Source organism: Pelophylax lessonae (assembly GCF_965119305.1).
Source record: "Pelophylax lessonae genome assembly, chromosome: 3".
Taxonomy (NCBI): domain Eukaryota; kingdom Metazoa; phylum Chordata; class Amphibia; order Anura; family Ranidae; genus Pelophylax; species Pelophylax lessonae.
The window spans coordinates 355252669-355276002 of record NC_138770.1 but is presented as its reverse complement, the minus strand read 5'-3'; the positions used below and the strand labels follow the sequence as shown (position 1 = coordinate 355276002).

The window sequence follows — 23334 nt, the reverse complement described above, 5'->3', positions numbered from 1 at the left end:
CCGGCAGAGATGGCCCCCCCGCCAGGAGAAGATAATGGCCCGGCAGGAGGGATTCCCTCATCAACCTGGTCTGTGTTGATAGGGGAATTGAGCCAATTTCTTTCCTGCAACCTGTAGTTGGCTGGCCTAAAGTGGAGTACACACTGTAAGAAAATCGGGCGAACAATCAGGTTTTCCTTGTTTCACAGCAAATCGGAACCGATGAACGAAAATTCGTACAAAAATTCTCGTAGGACAGACTTTTTTTTGTTTCTGATCATGCGCAGTCTCTTTTCTGATTTTTCTTGTACAAACATTGTATGGAAACGGTACATATTAAACGAAAATCGTTAATTTTTTCTCGTACAAGAAACATTTTGGAGTTTGTCCCTTCGAGAATTTTCGTACGAAAATTCGGAATCGGCTGTCTAAAGTTGTGTACACACTATACAAAAATCGTACGAAAATTCTTTGGACAAAAATGTTTGAGAGGCCTCAAAGTTGCTGCACAGAACAGAGTGATACTAATGTTTACAGGAGTTGGTTCCCAGAGACGAGTGCCTGTAATGCAAGAAGTCTGTGTTTTGGGCATTCGTTCCTAGGTGCATATTGGCCTAAACTAGGGATGCACCGAAATTTCGGCCACCAAAATTATCGGCCGAAAATGAGCCTATCCCATTTCGGCAGATAATGGGTTAACAATGTCGAAATTAATGGCTGCCATGAGGAAGGAGGGCTGCGCAGATTTTAAAAGTCCCGCCTCTGGCCGGCAGCTCGCCTCTCAATGACGTCCCTACTACTACTACGCTGTGTGTATGAATGAAGTGTCATACCGGGCGGGCGAGCGGCCGCTAATAGCTATAACTATGTGAGCCTTCACTTCACTGTCAGGCATGTATCTCCGCTGACAGGGAAGTGAAGGCTCACATAGTTATAGTTATTAGAGGCCGCTCCCCCTCGCCCGGTGTCAGGTCAGTTCATTCACACACAGTCCCGCTGACAGTGAAGTGAAGGCTCACATAGTTATATCTATTAGCGGCCGCTCGCCCGCCCTCCCGCCCGGTGTCACTTCATTCATACACAGATCGTAGTAGTGACATCACCGGGAGGCGCTTCTTTTGAGGAGCACTCAGCCGAGTGACAGTAAGGAGATTGAATCGTTGGGATGGGGAGGGACGCTGAGGCAGAGGGGGGGAGGGTGTACTGCCGAGGGGGACGCTGAGGCAGTGGGGGGGGGGGGGGAAGAGCTGAGGCAGCTTACCAATGGTATTTGTATTATGTAGCATGAGGGGGTTAATATATTGCCACTGCTGGTCACTGATGAATTAGTGACTGACCACTGGCAGTTAATTAACCCCTTTGTGCTGCATTAGTGCAACCAGTATCAGTGCAACCAGTGTTAATTAACACTGACACTGGTTGCACTAATGCAGCACAAAGGGGTTAATTAACTGCCACTGGTCAGTCACTAATTCATCAGTGACCAACAGCGGCAATACATTAACCCCCTCATGCTGCATAATACAAATACCATTGGTAATTAACCTCTTGCCAACCCATCACAGTACATATACTGTGACAGGGTGGCAGCGACAGGTGTACGTCGCTACCTGTTTTTGGTGTATGCCCCTCATCTATCTATTTTAAAAAAATTTGGGGGAAAAAGTCATTTTCGGTTTTCGGCCAAGGGCATCCTGCATTTTCGGTTTCGGCCCAGAATTTTCATTTCGGTGCATCCCTAGCCTAAACGTTAGAACAACTTGGTGCACGGTACAGCCTTTGCAACTTTTAGTCTCTTAGTTTTGAAGGATGTAGGCACCGGTGCCAGTGTCCATGAGGCCTAATACAGAACAGTGTTTGAACAAAAGAAAATACTGGGCAACATTATTCCTAAGACTAAAGCTGGACATACATGAATGGAAATTCGTCTGGTTTAGCAGGAAAAATTGACTAATGCATTGTCAGTTTAAGATGATTTCCAGTGTGCCTCTTCTGCTACGGAGAAGATTTTGTGTTCTGATAATTCCTGTTATACTGTGATTTAAGTGATTTAAGGTTGAAATACACTTGCACTTGTTTTAGTCATGTGGCTTTAGTCTATAGGAGTTCCAGTAAACCTTAGGAATGTTAAAAATAAATGTCAGCAAGCATTTTCTATAGGACAGTATTTATGCATAATCAATTGGAGATGGTAAATCATCCATTAAAATTTCAGCGTATTCCATAGTCACTTGTCCGAGAAAAGAGACCATTAATATGCCCTGGTTCTTCTAGACTCTCCCTTCTGTTTATATTGTGCTAAGTGCACATGGTACACTTTTTGTGTTACATAAATATGTTGCTATTCCCAGGATAGGTTGTGGAAGGTTTTTTTTTTTTTCCAAAGCTGCTTCACCACAAACAAGCCCCTTAGGACCTAAGAGAAGAAACACCTGCTACTTGGTGTGTAAATATATAAAATGCCTCTTGCAGATGTGTGATCAGTGAATGGGAAATGGCATACCATCTCAGAGGTAGTTTTTTGGTGATCTTTTATGGCAGTGTATGTAGCTTCATGCTATTATGTTTTACGTTACAGTGGAGTATTACTACGGACTTCATCTTAATGGGAAAAGGAAAAACAGTCTATTGTCAATTTCTTTTGTAAATTTATTGCAGTTTAAATTCTCACTTGCTTTGCTCTCTGTAGAGTGATCCAAGTTTGGATTTCTCTTCAGAGAGTATCTGACAGGTGGTGAGGAGGCACCTTTTTCAACCCCATAAATTAGTGTTTCTCTTTCCTTCATTGACGGACACACCTCCTGATCTTCATAACCATTGGGTTATACTGCCCCTTACAGGAGTAGGACACTAGGCAGAAAAATAATCTGGCTATGCCTATAGGCAGGCGAAGGGGGTATACTCCCTCTCTGCTAGTACTCAGTTTTTTTTTTTTCCCCTCTGCCTAGTCAGGAGTAAGGACCTAGTTCCTTGCTGGGATCTCTGGGCCTGGCAGATTTTTTTCTTTTTAGATAATATTTTTTTCTTCTGGTTTTGTCCTGTGAGCTCTACAATCAACTGCCAGACTGGGTGACAGGCTGTATAATCTAGATCCAGTTGTCACCCTAGTCTAGTTAGTGCGCGTAGACCTCGGATCCGTGCTAGGTCAACCGAGACATAGGCCCTGATGTAGCGTTCCTCCTGGCCAACAGCCCCCAGTTTAGATGGCGAGGGGTTCTGTCTGGAGCCAAGCCCACTTGGTTCCCTGTATGGTGACTAGCTGTCCCCCCCCTCCCCCTGGACAGTTTTGGGGTGGATGTGGGCCCCTCCTTGGGATGGTCTGACCCCCAGGTTCCCCTCCTTCCCTTTAGGCACCCCTTTTCATCTGTCCCCCATCCTACCCCCTGCTCCACTGATGCTGGGGCTATTTGGGTGGTCTTGTCCACCTCCTGGGATGGGGGGCAGGGTGCTATACTGGGGATGGGGGTTAGGGGGGTGTGCCGCCAGCATCCCAAAGATCACTTCCTGTCAGGGTCTGTCCTTGAGGTCTAGGGATCCCTCCTAGGTCCCTGGAAGCCTTGTGGTGCAGCGCAGGGCTACCATTTTGTTGTAGCCTGTGTGTTTCTATGCATTGCGGTCATGTTTGTGTAGTCCGTGGCCATTTTGCGCTGCTTTGCCATTGAAAATAGCAGCGGCCCCAACAGTAGTGCCCTGTGGGCGGCAATTTAGGCGGCGAGAGCCCCTCCTCATCCCCTGGTGCTCACTCCTGGATCTTTTTACTTCCTGATCGCCGTGTATGCAGTGCAGATTATCCTGGTGGCTGCGGGTGCCTGTTTCTGCTGGTTGGTGAGTCTGGTGGGGTTCTCTCCCTCTCTGCTGACGATCGCTTTGTGCCTGGCGACTGGGTGGTATTGCCAGCGCAGTGGGTGTTGTCCCTTGCAGTCTTACACTTTTTTGTGGGGTCTCCCTGGTGACTCATGGAGTCTTTGGAGAACATCTCCCCACCTGATCCCCCTCTGAGACTGCAGGGCCCTCCGAGTCCCAACCATCCATCGATGCATTGACGGCAGTCCTGGAGTCCTTTGTGTCCCGGGTGGAGGTGGCTTTTGGGTGACGGGCTAGCAAAAAGCGCCCCCCGTCTTCCCCAGCCTCGTGTCTCATCAGATTCTGAATCTGATTGGGCTGCTGTGAACGTGGGTCACCCTGCTGGGTCTGCGACCATGCGTCTGGAATCCTCAGATAATGAGGACGATTCCTCCACATCTGCAATCACACACGAAAAGACACTGGTTGAAGCACTACTAGTATCTGTGCGTGAAACCTTGAGGATGCAACTGTTACGGAGGCGTAGGTTCTCATTGGCACTCACAAGTCATCCAGAGCAGCAAAGGCGTTTCCTTTCTCTGCCTATTTTGACAGAATCGTCACTAAGGAGTGGGGACGACCAAAGCGTCCCCTTGGAGTTCCTTATCAATTTTGCTAGGCGTTACCCCAATGAGGAGTCCCTTATTTGGAAGTGGACTGTTCCACCGGTGGTGGACCCTCTGGTTTCCAGATTGAACAAGGCAGCCATGATTCCGGTTGAAGAGTGCCTGGGCTTTAAGGATCCGGCTGACAGGAAGGCGAAGGCTGTGGCCCGCAATATGTACACTCTGGTTGGTTCGGTACTGAGGCCGGCATTCACCATTGCCCTGTGTTGCAAACTCTGACCGAGTGGGCTAAGCTTTTACGCCATGACCTGGCAGTAGAACAGCTCCCATCTGCCTTTGCTGAGTTCACGGACCAGCTGGTCCAGGGGCTGCAGGTTAGCTGCGTAACCTCTTTGGATGCGGCTCCCCTAGTGGCTCGGCTCTGTTTCGGCAGTGGTCCTTCGGCGTGTCTTTTGGCTCAAATGCTGGTCTGTGGACCAGACTTCTAAAAAGGCCTTTACTGATCTCCCCTTTCAAGGGGATTGCCTGTTTGGTGCTAACCTGGATCATTAAAGGTCTCACAGGGGAAAGAGTACTTATCTTCCACAGGCTACTAAGGGCAAGGAACCTCGTCTTGGACGTAGGCCCTCCTTCTCGGCTCATACGTTTTTTTCCTCCCTCAGGGTCGACTCACAAGGGCTCGAAGCCTTTCAGGGCCTCCTCTGGAGGATCCAAACAAACCTGGTCTGGCAAGCCAAGAGCGGGCTTCTCCAGACCCGCAGACAGGGCTCTAAAGCAAGAAGGTGCACTCTCACCTGTATCAGGGGTGGGGGGATGTCTTCATTGGTTTCCGGACCCGTGAACTTCCCTGGTAAAAGACGTGGATCCACAAAGTCATTTATTCCGGCTACAAGATCGCGTTTCACTCATGTCCCCCAGCAAGGTTCTTTCCTTCCAACTTGCGCCTGTCCCTGGACCGTTTACAGGGTCTGTTTGGGGCAGTACAAGGCTTATTGGGAGGAAGGCAGGATCCTGGACCTCAAGGCGCTGAACTGCTTTGTGCGGGTGCAGAAGTTGAGAATGGAGTCCATTCGCACGGTGATGGCATCCCTGCGTCTGGGGGATTTTCTTGCCTCTATCAACATCAAGGATGCTTACCTTCCCATTCCAATATGTGCTGGTCACCAGCGCTTCCCCCACTTTGCTGTGGGAGAGGAGCATTATCCGTTTGTGGTGTTACCCTTTTGTCACGCCTCTGCTCCTCGGGTCTTCACAAAAGTGTTAGCCCTGGTGCTAGCATTGTTTCGCCAATGGGGGATCGCGGTACTGGGCTACTTGGACGACCTCCTTCTGTGAGCGGAGTCTCCTACTGCTCTGGTGGAAAACCTGGAAATCACCATACGAACTCTGAGTGAGTTTTCAGATGTCTGCTCTGGTTCCATCCACAAAGCTAGACTATCTGGGTCTGACTCTGGACTCGGCCTTTGCCAGAGTGCTCCTTCCTCTGGACAGAAATTGCAGGCTGCAATTTGTATCCTGCTGTCCAGCAGCTGATCATTCCTCCGGACTTGCGTGCTGGTGCTTGTCCTGATGGTGTCTACCTTTGAGGTGGTTCCATTTGCACAGTTTCATACGAGGTCCCTACAAAGGGATATTCTGGCCAAATGGGACAAGACTCCGCAGTCTCTGGACAATCCGATCTGGCTGAGCTGGGGAACAAAGGAGTCCCTGATATGGTGGATTCGTTCTCCATGCTTCAGCTTCCTCCCCTTGTATTGGACAGTGGTCACCACGGATGCCAGCCTGTCCGGCTGGAGAGGTGTCCTCTGCAAAAATTTTGCTCATGGTATCTGGACACTGGAAGAGTCCAGACTACTGATCAATGTGTTGGAACTCCGAGTGATCAGACTGTGTCTGGACCATTGAACGGATCGTCTTCAGGGATGTCCAGTGCGCATTTAATCGGACAATGCCATGGCTGTGTCTTATGTCAATCACCAGGGGGGCACAAGAAGTGTCCTGGAGGTGGCTCTGGAGGTATTCTATGGTTGGCAGAACAATTTGTCCCAGCCCTCTCTGCCGTACACATTCCCGGGGTGGAAAACTGGCAGGCGGATTACCTCAGTCGACCAAGGGCAGTGGTCCCTTCATTTGGGGGTGTATCATCAGTTGTGTCTCCGGTGGGGCATCCCCGAGGTGGATCTGTTGGCGTCTCGGCTCAACAGAAAGGTGAAGAGGTTTGTGGCTCGGTCACGGGATCCTCTGGTGGATGCCACAGAGGCACTAGTGGCCCCTTGGGGTCAGTATCGTCTGATTCACGAATGGGAGTAATAAACCAATGCGCTAACCACTAGGAGAAGTGGATAAATGGTATAAAAAAAACGGTGCAATAAAACTTAATAGCAGCTTAATGGCAGCCAATTTTTGCAGTGTCACCACTTGCAATTATATAACGTAAAAATATATAACAATATACATGTAAAATCTGCGTTAAAATCACACAGATAACAGTGAATTCAAAGTGATAGGATAATGGTGCATAAAATCAATGCAAGTAAGTGGACAAAAAAAATCATAAAATCCATAAATTACACAGATGGAATAAAGCGACTAGTGCTCCAAAAATTCCAAAAAAGGTGAATAGAAAAGTGCTTATTTAACCACTTAAGCCCCGGAGGATTTGGCTGCTAAACTACCAGGGGGTATTTTGCGATTCGGCACTGCGTGACTTTAACGGACAATTGTGCGGTCGTGCGACGATGTACCTAAACTAATTTGGCGTCCTTTTTTTCCCACAAACAGAGCTTTCTTTTGGTGGTATTTGATCACCTGTGCGATTTTTTGATCATGCGCTATAAACAAAAAAAGAGCGTAAATTTTGCAAAAATAGCAATATTTTTCACATTTTTTTATATGAAATTCCCCCCCAAAAAAATGTAAAAATCAAAATTTTTTAACATTTTCGGCCAATTTGTTTTATGCTACCTATGTTTGGTAAAAACAATCGCAAAAAGCGTATTTTGATTGGTTTGCGCAAAAGTTATTGAGTTTGAGTTTGAGTTTACTAACAAAGGGAAAGATTTTTGTTGTTTTTTTTTTTTTAACGCGTAATGGCGGCGTTCTGCGTTTTTTTTTTTTGCGGTACTGCGACATTGCGGCGGACAGATCGGACCCTTGACTGACATTTTTGACACTTTTGGGGTTACCAGTGACATTTCTATAGTAATCAGTGCTATATATATGCACTGTTACTGTAAAAATACACTGGTAGTGAAGGGGTTAACTTTATTTGAGAGGGAGGGGCTGTGTGTGTCCCTAGGGGCGTGCTTTCTACTGTGATTGGCTGTGGCTTCAGCTGTATGAACGGTGATCAACGGTTAGTAGATACATAGTAGAACCGTATGATCATCTCTCATACACAGGGGAGAATGACAGGCAGCTTGTTTACACAAGCCGCCTGACTTTCTCCCTCTCCCCCGCCGATCGCAGAGTGAGCGGCGGACATCGGGTCCGCCGGTCACACGCGCGGGGGGGGTCCGTGACCACGCGGGAGCGCGCGCTCACTCCCTAGACCCTCACAAGCAAGCGACGTAGACCTACGTCAGTTTGCCTGTGAGGGGCTGACCGCCGACGTAGATAGTCGTGCGGCGGTCGGCAAGTGGTTAAACAATCATGTGAGAATCCATTTGTAATGAGGTGAATGGTTAAACGATTCAATATAGTTCACATAAGGAACAGGTAATTGTTAAAATTTATTTAGTGTAGTAGTTTAAACATTTAGTGTAGTAGTTTAAACATTTATTATAAAACAATAGATCACTTACAGTACACTATGCAGAGATGCGCAGGAGAGTGGACCGCTAGGCCCCCGCACTCAGGGGCGTATTCTATAACGAACTTCCGGTCACGGTCGTAGACCAGAAGTGACGTCACCCGGTTCCTCCCGGCACGTTGCGTCACTCCAATAACGTGACTTGATCAAGGGTATTAAATGTATATATATCACAAAAGTGAGTAAACCCCTCACATTTTTTGTAAATATTTTATTATATCTTTTCATGTGACAACACTGAAGAAATTACACTTTGCTACAATATGAAGTAGTGAGTGTACAGCTTGTATAACATTGTAAGTTTGCTGCCCCCCTCAAAATAACTCAACACACAGCCATTAATGTCTAAACTGCTTGCAACAAAAGGGAGTACACCCCTAAGTGCAAATTTCCAAATTGGGCCCAATAAGCCATTTTCCCTCCTCAGTGTCATGCGACTCAGTGTTACAAGGTCTCAGGTGTGAATGGGGAGCAGGTGTAGTAAATTTGGTGTTATCGCTCTCACTCTCTCATACTGGTCACTGGAAGTTCAATGTGGCACCTCATGGCAAAGAACTCTGAGGATCTGAAAAAAAGAATTGTTGCGCTACATAAAGATGGCCTAGGCTATGACAAGATTGCCAAGACCATTAAACTGAGCTGCAGTACAGTGGACAAGACCATACAGCGGTTTAGCAGGACAGTTTCCACTCAGAACACACCTCGCCATGGTCACCCAAAGAAGTTGAGTGCACATGCTCAGTGTCATATCCAGAGGTTGTTTTTGAGAAATAGATGTATGAGTGCTGCCAGCATTGCTGCAGAGGTTGAAGGGGTGGGGGGTCAGCCTGTCAGTGCTTAGACCATACGCCGCACACTGCATCAGATTGGTCTGCATGGCTGTCGTCCCAGAAGAAAGCTTTTTCTAAAGATGATGCACAAGAAAGCCTGCAAACAGTTGCTGAAGACAAGCAGACCAAGGACATGGACTACTGGAACCATGTCCTGTGGTCTGATGAGACCAAGATAAACCTATTTGGTTCAGATGGTGTCCAGCGTGTGTGGCAGCTAACAGGGGAGGAGTACAAGTGTGCCTTGCCTACAGCCAAACATAGTGGTGGGAATGTCATGGTCTGGGGCTGCATGAGTGCTGCTGGCACTGGGGAGCTACAGTTCATTGGAGGGAACCATGAATACCAACATGTTCTGTGAAATACTGAAGCAGAGCATGATCCCCTCCCTTTGAAGACTGGGCCGCAGGGCAGTATTCTAACATAACGACCCCAAACACACCTCCATGATGACCACCACCTTGCTAAAGAAGCTGAGAGTAAAGGAGATTGACTGTCCAAGAGTGTCTCCGGACCTAAACCCTATTGAGCATCTGTGGAGCATCCTCAATTGGAAGGTGGAGGAGCGCAAGGTCTCAAACAGCCACCAGCTCCGTGATGTCATCATGGAGAAATGGAAGAGGACTCCAGTGGCAACCTGTGAAGCTCTGGTGAACTCCATGCACAAGAGGGTTAAGGCAGTGCTGGAAAAGAATGGTGGCCACACAAAATATTGACACTTTTGGGCCCAATTTGGACATTTTCACTTAGGGGGTGTACTCACTTTTGTTGCCAGCAGTTTAGACATTAATGGCTTTGTTGAGTTATTTTAAGGGGACAGCAAACTTACACTGTTATACAAGCTGTACACTCACTACTACTTTACATTGTAGCAAAGTGTCATTTCTTCAGTGTTCTCACATGAAAAGATATAATAAAATTATTACAAAAATGTGAGGGGTGTACTCACTTTTGTGAGATACAGTGTGTGTGTGTGTGTGTGTATTTATATATGTTATGTATGTATATGTATAAAATAATGTGTATGTGTGAGCCGGACCGAATTTTAGATTTAGAATCTTTCGCTAATCTCTAACGGTTAAGGTTTTATTCACATATACAAATGCGTTTGTATAATGTATGTGCTTGAGATGCATGTATTTGATTAAGTGGTGCTTTTCAGTTAAAAAAAAAAAAAAAAAGTGGACTCATGAGAAAATTCAGATTTTTGCTTCAGCTATCACCTGTTCTAGCAAAGTATGCCAGCAGTAATGTTATCTGTAGAATGTTGATATAGGTATTTTATGTTAATTTCCGCCTATCTGCAAAAATATTAGAAAGGAAACAGAGTGTGTTACCCTTCCAAAAGTGTATGATGGCCATTCGTGAGAGAGGTTTAGTGTTTTTAAACTCTTTAACTTGAATTGTAATCTATATAGCAGCATACTATAGTGGAAAAATAATTATTTGATCCCCTGCAGATTTTGTAAGTTTGCCCACTTACAAAAAAATGAAGGATCTATAATTTTTATTATAGGTGTATTTTAAATGATAGAGACAGAATATCAACCAAAAATCCCCCCCAAAAACCCACCTAAAACAAATGCTATAAATTAGGTTGCAGTTCAGTGACTAAATAGGTAAAACATGACTTCGTACTTGGTGGAGAAACCCATGTTGACAAGCACAGAGTTAAGACGCTTCTTGTAGTTGGTGACCAGGTTTTCACACATCTCTGGAGGGGTTTTGGTCCGCTCTCGTTACAGATCTTCTCTAAATCCTTAAGGTTTCTTGGCTGTCTCTTCACAACTCTAAGTTTCAGCTCCTTCCCTATCTTTTCTATAAGATTAAGGTCTGGAGACTGACTAGGACACACTGTCCTTAATGTGCTTCTTGAGCCACTCCTTTGTTGCCTTGGCGGTTTGTTTTGGGTCATTGCCTGCTGGAAGACCCATCCACGACCCATCTTAAGTGTTCTGGCTATGGTAAGAAGGTTCTCATCCAAGATTTTACAATATATAGGCCCGTCCTTTGGCTCCTCAATGCCGCAAAGTTGGCCTGTACCTTTTAACAGAAACAGCTCCAAAGCATCATGTTTCCACCTCTGTGCTTGACTGTAGGGATGCTGTTTTTAGGGTCATAGTCAGAATTTTTTTTTCCCCCAAAGGATTTCTCCACCAAGTATTAAGTCATGTTAAGTCAATATTAAGTCATGTTTTGCTATCTGATGGTGCCTTCATAGGTCCCGGTCCATTGGCACTTGGCAGAGCCAGTAGCATGACGCCAATGATCTTTTTCAGCTGACTATAAGGGTGGCATTATTAGTCCCTGCTGTAAATGGTTCATTCCCTTTACTGACCACCAATGTAAGTGGCATGTTCCTTATTACCCCTTAAGTGCTAATCTTAGCAAGCGGTTCCCAGACACTGGGAAATTTTTTCAAGGGCTCCTTGAAAAGGAGACTATAGGAGGAGGATAAGAGGGTAGGGGGGAGCGAGGATGGGTTGGGTTGTTTTGTAAAGACATTTGAAATTTTTTCTTATTATTAAAATCTTTATATGTTTTTGTATAAATTTGACCGAAAATTCAATAAAAATTAAAAAAAGGGCTCCTCTGCCGCAAAAAAGTTGAGAGATGATGCTGTACAGACTCAATTATACCCTACTCAAAATACTTTATCAGTATGTCAGTAGACATACCAGATTTTTATTTTTTGTAGTAGAAAGGCAGAGATGGAAGAGAAACATGAGAATAAACTCTATGCAAATCCAGAGCTGCAAGGCTAGTGTGCTAACCAGTTATTCACGATGCTTCATCACACAACTTTTATAGTGCATTAATCTGGAAACCTGTTTGATGTTCTGCCTGCTCTTAATTAATAACTGGCGATTATGTGAAATGTTTATTAAGCTGTGTCCTATGGTTACCTTGAAGTAAGTCTTACAACTTGGACTGTAAAATGTATGTCCACACCAACGTATATTCCCTTAAAGCAAGGATGTGAAAAATTCCAAATGTGGACAATAATATTTTGGCATAAGCAAGAGGGTGTTGATGGGAATTTATAGGTTGAAATATAAATGTTTGTTTTTTTCTTTAGGTAAAATATTACCGACATTTAGCACCAGACCATTTATTGCAAATATGCCAGAGGGTAGGACCACTCCTCGAGAAAGAAATTCCTCAAAGTGTACCTGGCGTGCTAACACTACTAGGAGCTGGGCGCCAGTCTTTGCTGCGCACAAACAAAAGTATGGGTGACTTCTCTTATTTGATTTTCAAGAACATGGTGCTTGATAGTTTTTTGACATGTATGTGTGGATATAAGTATATGTATTTTTTTTTTTTATTTTTTTTTATAGGCTGCAAACATGTTTTATGGAAAGGCTCAGGCCTTGCTGCTTTACACTGTGGAAGACCCCCAGAGCTGCCTGTCAGTTATGGAAACCCACCAAGTATAGGTGAGTGTATCTGATTTCTTTGGGAGAGCGAGAAGTCTGACCACTTTCCACTACTTTAATAATGTTTTATTATGTCAGCCATACAAGCCAGTTGATCAGTCTATTTCCTGGGTCAGCTTTACAGCTTCCTATTATTCCTCCTGGAATCGGCATCAGAACCCTTGTAAAATGAACCCTGTCTGGTAGAAGAGGGCTGCTTTCATTAACATTTACAGGTCTTGTCCCTCCCTCAGCCTGTGACTGGACAGTGGAAGGCGAGGCATCACAATAAGCTCATCTGTCTGTCCTTCTGCTTTCTTGTCCTATCAGCATATTTTTTGTTAGCACATTAGAACTGATTGGCTCCATGTGAAAATTCTTCACCTTTCTGAACTTTTGCTGTGCTAGGGGTTGAAAGAGGCTGAGATGTCTAGTTCCAGCACCTACACGGCTTGCGTTTTAAAATACGTTTACCAATCAAATACAGTGATGCAATAATTTGTGTATTTTAAATCCGCCTGGAAGTTCAGCTTTACATTTTTTTTTCGTCATACTGACAGTATTCACTAGGCTAAGAAGTGAGGGTGAATCTCCTGACGAGGACAGTCTGTAATGCACCTCGTTCAAAGTTAGAAAATCAACAAGTTCTCCTTTATTGTCCCCACTAATGGCACTTTTCCACTGCAAGTACCGGCTCGGCTCTACTCGGGCTTGCTTGGCCCGGTTTGCTTTTCCACTGCTGGTACCGCATGGTACGGTGTTGGAACAGTTCGGTACGGTATGGTTTGCTTTTCCACTAAAGTAGTACTAAAGTTAAGTGGGTGGGATAACAATGGGGTGGGTGGGATTCTCTGACCCATCAGTGGCTAGTAGTGACTGCATGCAAAGGATTGTGGGATATGGTACCGGGTATGGTACCTCTTGGAACCACAATCTAGTAGGTACTGTTTTTGAGAGCCATACCGTTCGGTTCAATGCAGTGGAAAAGCGCCATCGTACCGAACCGTTCCTACACCATACCATGCAGTACCAGCAGTGGAAAAGCACAAAAGCGAGCCGAACCGTTCGGTTCCATGCAGTGGAAAAGCGCCATAAGGCTCTCAGGTTGGTTTTGGGGAATGGTGTGTAGCGCTTGGCATCAGAGAGCTGAACTTAGGCCGGATATTAATAAACAAGTAACAGGTGGGGATCTTTTCTCATTACAAAGGCAATAGTGTCAACTTGAGGTACCTGCTTTTATGACTTTTCAAAGTTTTTAACGTTGATACATTCAATTTTAGCCTGTGCACACACATGTTCAATTCACTACACATCAATCTACTGTGTTGCATTACTCAGACATTCCAGTATGTAAACCAACAAAGGAGGCTTCTGGGATAAGCAGCCGAATGGTGACCTCCGTGCCTGGGCTTACAAACTGCAGTTCTAAGAGCTGCAGTGCATAGCTAACAAAGTGCCTCAGTAATGTTAATGTTTAGTGTTTCTGTTCAGTACCCTCTTTTAGTCCTGGATGTAATAAGCTAGTCATACACTACTATGCAATCTGATTTTACAGTTTCTTTGAGCTCTACCATTACTTGTATAGTGCAAGAGCTTATCTGGTTTGATACAAATTTAATGTAAATTTTAGGTTTGACCTCATTATATAGTTTTGGTAAATCTGAAAGTGATTTTTACAGAGGTTGTACTTAAGATTTTATATTGTATGGCCAGCTAGCTATTTAGCATCCAGTTACTAGTCCTTCTACTACTTCATGATTTTGAAGTAGTCTTGTAAAATATGTGTTTTCTACCTGTCTTACACACATACCTGACATAACAGTCAACTCCTAAAACTGCATTGTGCACGTTTTTCAGTAGAGAGGCCCAGTTACTCACAGGAGTGTGTGAGCTACCTACAGCATTTCTTGTTTTTATAACTCAGAATGTTGTATTATGCCTTCAACCTTTTTTGTGGGGTAATATAAACCTTAGTAAAATTGTATCTTTCTGCTGGCTATGATCAGCATTCTGTGTCCTTTTTTATGCTTTAAAGTACTGTCAAGGTAGGGTTATTAGTGCTACTAATGCGATGAATGTTTCTTTAACCGTTTCTGAGAACTTATTAGGTTCAACTTTTTTTTTTTTTTTTTATATATAAATTAAACAATTTGACATTTTTTGAGGTTTGAAGTTTTTTCTCAGCTCTGCTGGGAATTTTCTGTATGCTGGCGTTTATTTTTTTAAATTTTTTTTTCCTTCAGTCAGGTTTCTTTTGACATTACTGCTGGAGCTGGTCTCTGCAAAAGCCGTTACTTGGATCAACCTTTCTTCAGCCTAACTTTGGAGTGCTATACTCAGGCCATGCTGTAACAGACCTTGCAGGGCTAGCCTGGAAGTGACCTTTGACCAGAGTTTTGCAAAAGGTGCTTTCCAGACCCTAACAAGTAAGCTGCAGAGCACTTTCCATGTCCATAACTGTTGGCATTGCCTCCGTATTTGCCCTGTCAATGAATAGTCTGTAAGGAGGCTCTGTAAAGGTGCGACTCATGAGCTACCTAATTTTTTGCTCCGTTGAGCTCCTTCAAATTTTCCCTGGCTATGCTGGCTATTTTACTGCAGAAGGGACTGGGCACTGACTACATTCAATAGGTGTAGGGTGCCTTTTCCTGCAGATTCTATATCCATTCTTCCTTCTGAACCATTAGCCACTGCGAGTAATTCTGAGTTTCTCCTTTCTGTTCCAGACAAACTTGTCCACAAGAAGTCAGTCCTGTCATCGCTCTTAGTCATGCAACACACGTTGGTCAACACCAAGCCAAAACCTTCAAAAAGCAGCAAAGGAACCGATTTAACACTTGAAATACTTGGTTCTAGCCCTAGAAAAAGAGCATGACAGTTTTTCTTCCACAGGAAAGACTTCAAACTCTGTTCCTAGACTCATACTTTTTATTTTAGATCGCCCTACCCTTTGCTTCTGCATGAAAGTTCTGAGGCTTATGGTAGTCTCCTTAGAGGTAGTTCCATTTGCCCAGTTTCTGTCATCATGGGATAAGTGGCTCCAGCCCCTGGACAGACCGACTTTACTAGCACTGAGTAAGAGGTTTTCCTGGCTTGGATCAGGAATCTGGCTCTGGAGTTGGGAAGTTTTTGCTTCCCATCTTTCTGAAGATACTTCTAATGGATACTAGCCTGTCGAGCTAGGAATGAGTGCTAGGCACTTTTTTGGAGCAGAGGACTTGGACGTCATAGGAATCTCCTCTCCTGATCAACATCTTCAAGCTTCAATAAATTTGGCTGTCACTCCAGCACTAAACCACCCAGTTAGAGGGTCATCTGGCTAAAACGAGAGGCAGATCCTGTCCTGGACAGAACTTTGTTTAAGCCTAGTCTCTCTTTGAATCTCAGATGAATCTCCGATGTTGACAATTGGCAAGCAGCCTACCCTAACCAGCAGTGCCTAGACCTTGTGGAGAAGTCCTTATGCCTAGTAAGGTCCTGTCACCTTTGTGATCGGTAGTGGATGCCGGATCTAGGCCTCCAGGTTCAACAACAAACTGGGTAACTTTTCTCCAGGTACAGCGATCTTCTAGTGAATGCAATTGATGCTCTGTGGGATCAGTATACCCTGATTCACAACATCCCCTGAAACGCCTTCCTCATCTGCACCACAAGCTCAAGATGGAGGGCATTCCAGCAATCATCATGGCTCCAAAACTGGTCCAGGCAGATATTGTACACCATCCATTTAAGACATATCTTAGGTGGAATCTTCCTGGTCTTTTCCAGGCCGCCCAGATTTTCAGGCTCCATTTACCACACTGTTTATGGTATAGCTGTTGAAGTTCAAGATTTGAGGGACAAAGCATTTTGGAATAAGGAAGTTTTCCATACCACAAATCCTTTTCTTCCTGCAGCAGAGGTTGGATCAGCATTTAGCTTTCAGCACTACTAAAGGGCATGTTTCTGCTCTTGTGATCTTGTTCAAGAAACCGTTGGTTACCTTCTAATTGAATTAAGACTTTTTTTGTTCAGGTTGTCTCCTGTGTGACCCTTCCTTTTCAGTCCTCTTTGACTTTGTTGGATCTGAATTAGGTTATCGCAACACTTCAAAAACTGCCCTTTTGGAACCGATCAAGGTTTTTAACCTCTCCCCTCGTAGCCATAGGTAGTGTTTCTTTTACCCATCACCCTCTCGGAGGAGTGTGTCTGAACTGGCAGCCTCTCATCTCAACCAGCACCTCATTCTTCCATCTCTCTGTTCAGTTCATCAGAAGACTATTTTCCTTAATTTTCTGCATTTCAGCGACTACTTTTCCTGTCAAGGCACACACTCTACTAGATCTGAGTGCCTCTTGAGCTTTTTGACAGAAGGCTACTCTTTGCTAGATTTGCATAGCTGCTGCTTGGTCTTCAGTTTACAAATTTTCTTAACTACCAGGGTTTAGATGACTACACATGCCAGCTTCAGATTTAAGGGCCTGCAGGTGGCGCTTGAGCTGCAGGCAGTCCTCAGTTCTGTAGTGTTTTTTTTTTTTTTTTGAGGGCTGATTATCACTCTTAGTGGAACTGCTTTTGGCTGTCCTTACAGTTAAAGTAGAAGTTCACTCTGAAACTACAATCTTGAAATATACTGACATCAACAACCGAAGACTAACCTATCTAGCACTGTAAATCAGTGTTAATATCGTTGACTAAAATATTTTCGTCGACTAAATTAACACTAATCTAGTCTACTAAAATACGACTAAAACTAAAAAGAAATTTTAGTCAAGACTGACCAAAACGAAATCGAAATCAAAAATTGACATCAAAATTAACACTACTCTGCTAGCCATTTCTAAATCGGCAACAAAACTCCATTAAAAGCCTGTAAAAATAACACATTAAAGTTTAAACATGTATTGCACTACCACATAAGCATAAGTAGGGGGCATCTACTAAGCTGCTGAAAGAGAAAAAATTAGGAAAAAGGCTTTTCTTAAATTTTTTTTTTCTTAATATTTAATGTTGGTAATCTATTCAGGTAATATGTGCAATCACAGTACAGCCATTAGAGTTTACAGTTTTTGGGTTTTTTGTATTTTAAAGTTACACTTCTGTGTGTCAAAAAGCATTATTTTTGTTTGTGAAACTTGTTTTTTTTTTTATAAAGATGTTCTATATCACAATGGCTAAATCTGTGTCTGTGTAGTGCATGGTCAAACCTTAATACCATAAATCATAACATGTTGTTAGATTTTTACTCCAGGAGTATATAACTTGTTAGAAAATTCTAGAGAAATGTTTAAATAATGCATTACAATTTACCTAAAACCATTCGATTTGTAGTTGACGAAAATATTTGAGATTTTAGTCAATCAAAATAGGACTAAACTAATTCAGATTACTAAAAGAGGACTAAAACCAAAATAGCACTTTAGTCAAAAGACTATAACTAAAACTAAATTGAAATTTGCTTCCAAAACGAACACTGCTGTAAAAAGGAATCGCTATACATACCTTTTTCTGAATGGATGGATGATGTGAAGGCGCCTTGTTCTTAGGGGATTTTTTTGGATTGTAGAACCTGCTGCCCTTTTAATTGCAAGATGCAATACAAGCTAGATAAAAATGGTAAAAAGGCGCTGGTATCCCTGATTATAAAATAGATATCAATGGTGCACCAATTTTCTGAAAATTATATAAATGTGTAAAATACAAATATCTGTGACAAATTAATTAATGTTCTAAAATGAAAAATGAATATAAGGTGCAATGCCTGGTGTTCGTCTGTGACCAGGAATAAATGAAGGTAAATAGTAACTTATTCTTAAAAAATGGTAAAAAATAAGTAGGTTAAATTTTATAACCACTAATCATATATACCATCATAAACCTTTTTGTAAAGTGCTAGTGCCATAGAATTTATTGTGCAAACCCAATAAGGTGCTGAAAGGTGCAATAAAGAACCAATAAAGTGCTAGTGATCACTTAATAAACTTCTAATTAAAAAACGTATGAATAAAAACACATACAAAATAATGTATGAATTAAATTGGAAATTGGTTCCACATATATAAAATAAGGTGCGTTTCTAAGGTGTACCTTAATAAACGTCTAATTAAAAAACGTATGTGAAAAAACGCATATACAAAATGTATGAATTAAATTGGAAATTGGTTCCACACATACAAAATAAGGTGCATTTCTAAGGTGCTCAAAGGGTTAAAGCAGTGATCCAACAAAAAGTTTGTGCAAGGTAGTGAATGATATTGCTTGAATATCAGGTGCTCCAGTGCATAAAGATGATAATCTTTGCCTCTTACCGGATACAGGTGGGTCACACAGACCCCACAAGCCTGTGATCCCTTTATCCTTTGGTGGATCAAACCATAGGAACACCTCCTCTCCTCTTGGATATTAGTTGAATGACTCCAAAAAGATAATTAGCTCCTTCTCCTCACTCCTCCAAATAATTACCTCTCACGGGTGTTTTTTAAAGCCCATGTGCAGGGAGACGAATGGAAAGCCAAAAATAGTGTAATGCTGCAACTTTATTAACAAATATACATCTAGTTAAAAAGTGGCTGCTTACTATTAGTTGTGCCCACTTGGCACAGGGCAATAGGCATTGGTTGCTATAGGTCGCTGGATGGGGACAGGATCTGCAGACTCCTGCTGTTTATCCCTCTGTGTTGCTCCCTGTAGCGTGCAGCGGTGCCAATAGGCGATCAGATCTGTGTACCAGTGCCTGTGGTTAGGAGGTAGGTTCTTCCTCTACTTCCGGGTTATTTCAGAGACCACAATGCATTTCGCTCTCCTAGCGTCAGGGGGTCCACATATATATATTTATTTATTAGTGTGTGTGTGTGTGTATATATGTATATTTGTGTGTGTATATATGTATAGACCTTACCAAAAAAAAGTTAAGTCCGTAAACAAGCTAAATGCACATCTGGGAATAGCAATGGGATTAGTAAAGTTTAGTAATAAGGGCATGGTGTAGGTAAAGATCACATTGAATGAGAAAAGTGGGCATATAAAGTGTGGAATCCTTTCTAAAAAGTGCAGTGGGATACCTCTAAATCTACCCAGATATCCTAATAGGGAGTTCTGTCCAAGGTATTACGGATCTGTTGGGACTGAAGAGTAAGGTGAATGATAAAATGATGAAAAGCCTTGGAAGTAGAAGGGAAAAATAACTGAATTTGGAAAAAAAGAAAAGAGTGGAGCAGTCCAAAGAAAAATGCTCATCAGTGGAATAGATGAGTATTCCTCATCTCAATAATGTGAAAAGAAGTGCAATGTTTACCCTAGGTCATGTCAGGGTTGCAGTACCCAGGGTAGCCAACTCTAAGAATTAGGCGTATCTTTATTCCAAAAGGTGAACTTGGCCTTTAACTTGCACGTATTTTGGTAGATTCTTTTTACCCGTGATAACTTACCATCAACCCTATTAAATTTTGTATGTTGACAATGAATGTATGGTAGATGTTAATTATTCATTGTTTCTTTTAAAGGAACTACACTTTTTGCAAGAAAGCTAAATGGAAAGTACAAATTTGAGACACTAGTGCCAACTGCTGTTTATCAGCATATGAAGATGCACAAGAGGATTTTAGGACATCTCTCCTCTGTTTACTGTGTGACTTTTGATCGGACTGGCCGAAGGATATTTACAGTAAGTTTGTGCTGGCCTTACAGTAATGCTGTACAGCAATATCTTGATTATTTTATTTTTTAGAAATAAGAATAGAGTAACTCCACTTTTGTTGAGAAAAAAAATCATTGCCCTCTTGGATGATCTATGTACATTGTAGGGATTTTGCCAAACTTTGTTGCAGATTCCTACCTTTTTGTTATCATCGAAAAAAAGGGGGGGGGGGAGGGGTAAACATATATAGGACAATTGGCCCTTAATATAATATATAATAGGTAAAATCACATGATGGGTGGACAACTCCACAACATAGTAGAGATATTACAATGGCCAACTGCCTCTATACCTAATATGGGAATAAAGGGAATTGAGAATAATAGGGATGGAGGCATCTAGTCGTTAATAGGCAGTGCCTCATACAAAGACCCAAACTTTTTCTTGTTCTTTTAGAATTACCTTTTTGTTATCCTGAAGAAATAGTTGTCGGTCTGTGTCAATGTATGAATTGAACGTGAATAACTTTGTAATTGGCTTTGATTTCCCTTTGGGAGTACCTAACCAAAAATTACATTTTTGTTGAAGAGGATGCACAAAATCTTTCTTGTCTTGGTGCAGACTTTTGGGAAACTCAGTAAGCCAATCACGCAAGCAGGAAATTACATTTCTGGGGGAGTTCTCTAGACCATCTGTGTACATAACACCTCCAGGTTGCCATATATTGCATTTTACAGAAAATTACAGAGCTGCAGATGAAAAACGAAAGGTCATTTTTAAAAACATTCAATTACAATATGACTTGTATTGTGATCGTATATTATATATATATACTTTTCCCTATTAGTCATCGACAGACGCAACTCCATCTCTTCAGAGACCTTTGATTATGCTCCTCCACTGGTCTCTCAAGAGAGGGAGCGGTGTCTGTCGAACTTCAGAGAAAAGGATTTTATGGTAAGTTCTTGCAAAAATCCAGTTTTCTCATTCATCGACAGACGCAGCTCCATCTCTTCAGAGACCATTGGAGGAGCATAACCAATGGTCTCTGAAGAGGTGGAACTGTGTCTGTCGCATTTCAGAGAAAAGGATTTTATGGTAAGTCCTTAACAAAAATCAATTTTTTTTTTTTTCTTTTTTTAACAACGTCTTTAATATTTTTGTTTTCAACGAAAGTGGAGTTACCCTATAATTTGAATCAGAAGTAATAAAAAACCCTGTAAAAGTTGTCCTTAAACCTTTGTTCTGGGTGATATAGCAGTGTCCCTACACACAATTGTCATTGGTAAAGAATAACTTTTTGCATTTATGAGAACACCCTTTAGGGGTAAATGTAAACATTGGTTATATATGAATTGGCTGTAAAATGCCTGTTGCGGTGCCGCTGCTTGGGCATGCTTCACATTTTCTTCAGGTGGCTAAACCTATTTATAAAGGATTGGGGAAAAAGTTTAGATTGCCACCTTGATTATTCTTTTCCTCGTATCATCCCTCTTCCTCGTTGAAATGAAGCATTCCAGAGGACAGTTTGTAAAATTTTCAGCAAAAAATGGTGGAAAAGAAATATTGGTAGCATTACCTTTAGAATGAAAAGAGTAGAAAAATCTCCTGGAGCTTCTTTATAATTACAAATTATTATTATTGTACAGGATTTATATAGTGCCAACAGTTTGCGCAGCGCTTTACAATGTGGGGGAAGACAATAGTTACAATACAATTCAATACATGAGGAATTAGAAGGCCCTGTTCGTTAGAGTTTACAATCTAGAAGATGATCAGTTTTAAAATTTACACAGGGACTCCGTAAAGTTTCAAAAACACTTGGTAAAAAAAAAAAAAAAAAAAAAAAAAACACTGCCCGTTGCATTTGTTTCTTTAGTCTGATCTAAAGATTCAAATAGGCAGTCATTTTTTTTGTGCAGTTCATATTACTGTATTCTACAATAAAACTTGCTGTTTTAATTTTGATAGGCTGTAAGATTCCAGCTAGTATCTTTGAATTGAAATAATGGAAGTAGGAATTGTCACAAGAACTTTCACTCAAATGGTGATTAGTAAAAAAAAAAAAGTTAAGCCCCACTCAAAGCCTAACAAAATGCCCTTAGGGCTCTTTCACACGGGTGATCCGATCAGATCCGCCTGTCAGTTTTTAAGGCGGATCTGATCGGATCCTCCATGCAGCTCTATGGGGCAGCGGATGTCGGCGGAGACACCTCCGCTGCCATCCGTATCCGATCCTGTCCGTGAAATCCGGACAGATGGAAACCCTATTTTTCCATCCGTTCAGGAATCGAATCGGATGAGAGCGGACAGACAGTCCGCTCTCATCTGATCCCCCATAGAGAGCAGCGGGAGCTGTGAAACCTCCCTCTCCGCACTGCAAGTGGAGATGGAGCTGTCATCCGCCAGCTCAGCGGGGATCGCGGATCGATCCCCGCTGAGCAGCACGGATCCGCCTACGGAGGCGACCGTGTGAAAGAGCTCTTACTGTGAACCCCACTCACACTACAAGGGTTAACTGTTTGCTAAGTCCAGGGCTTTGCAGAGGAGATTGTATTAGTTACCTTTTTGTTACTCCAAAAAACGGTACCTCACAGCCTCTCCTGTAAGTTGCTTGTGGCCACATGCTCTCCTCTACCTACCGCATACAGTACAGCTTTTGTATCCTTGCATTGTACCAGTTGACGTAGAGGGACCACTCCCAGACTAGAGTGCTGGAGAGCACCGGAGCCTGGAGTCGGGTAAGTATTCTTTGTCCTGTATACCCTTAACTTAACAAGCAATTTATCTTTGCAGTGCAGAGGGGGCCCACTCTAAGGGTGTTCTTCTTGTGCCTGGAGTTGACCTTTTCTTTTTTCAGTTCTTTAATTTTAAATTTGAACAAGTCATACAGGAGTAAGCGATCATAAAGGCATGTGATAAATGACTAAAGTCCATGCTGCGCTAAGCAACAAAAAATTATACAATACTGCCGCTGCTGCTCATTACCAAGTGAAAATAATATGTGCAACCAAAAACACAGCGCTGAAACAGTGTACAATGATAACTAATGTGACAAAAAAAAGTGTGTCTAATTTCACATAAATGTTATATCCAGTCCCAGTGATAGATTAAGCAATAATCCAATGTTTGATATAAGCAAGTGTCCAGTGAAAAAATTGTGATCACACGTGACCAATAATACAAAACGTCCAAGTGGATTCTTGTAAATCGTGATTCTAATGTGCACTCTCCCCTCAAGTGAGTCCACTTACCAGAAGACGTGGACCCC

The 23334-nt window shown here is 42.7% G+C and overlaps 1 protein-coding gene across 1 annotated transcript in view; it reads left to right on the top strand.

Moving 5' to 3' along the window:
- PHIP (PHIP subunit of CUL4-Ring ligase complex) overlaps window positions 1-23334 on the top strand; it is a 286169-nt gene that overhangs the window by 27171 nt on the left and 235664 nt on the right. The window contains 3 exon segments of the mRNA XM_082249792.1: window positions 12109-12259; window positions 12371-12469; window positions 19930-20090. Coding sequence (XP_082105918.1) covers window positions 12109-12259; window positions 12371-12469; window positions 19930-20090 — 411 coding nt within the window.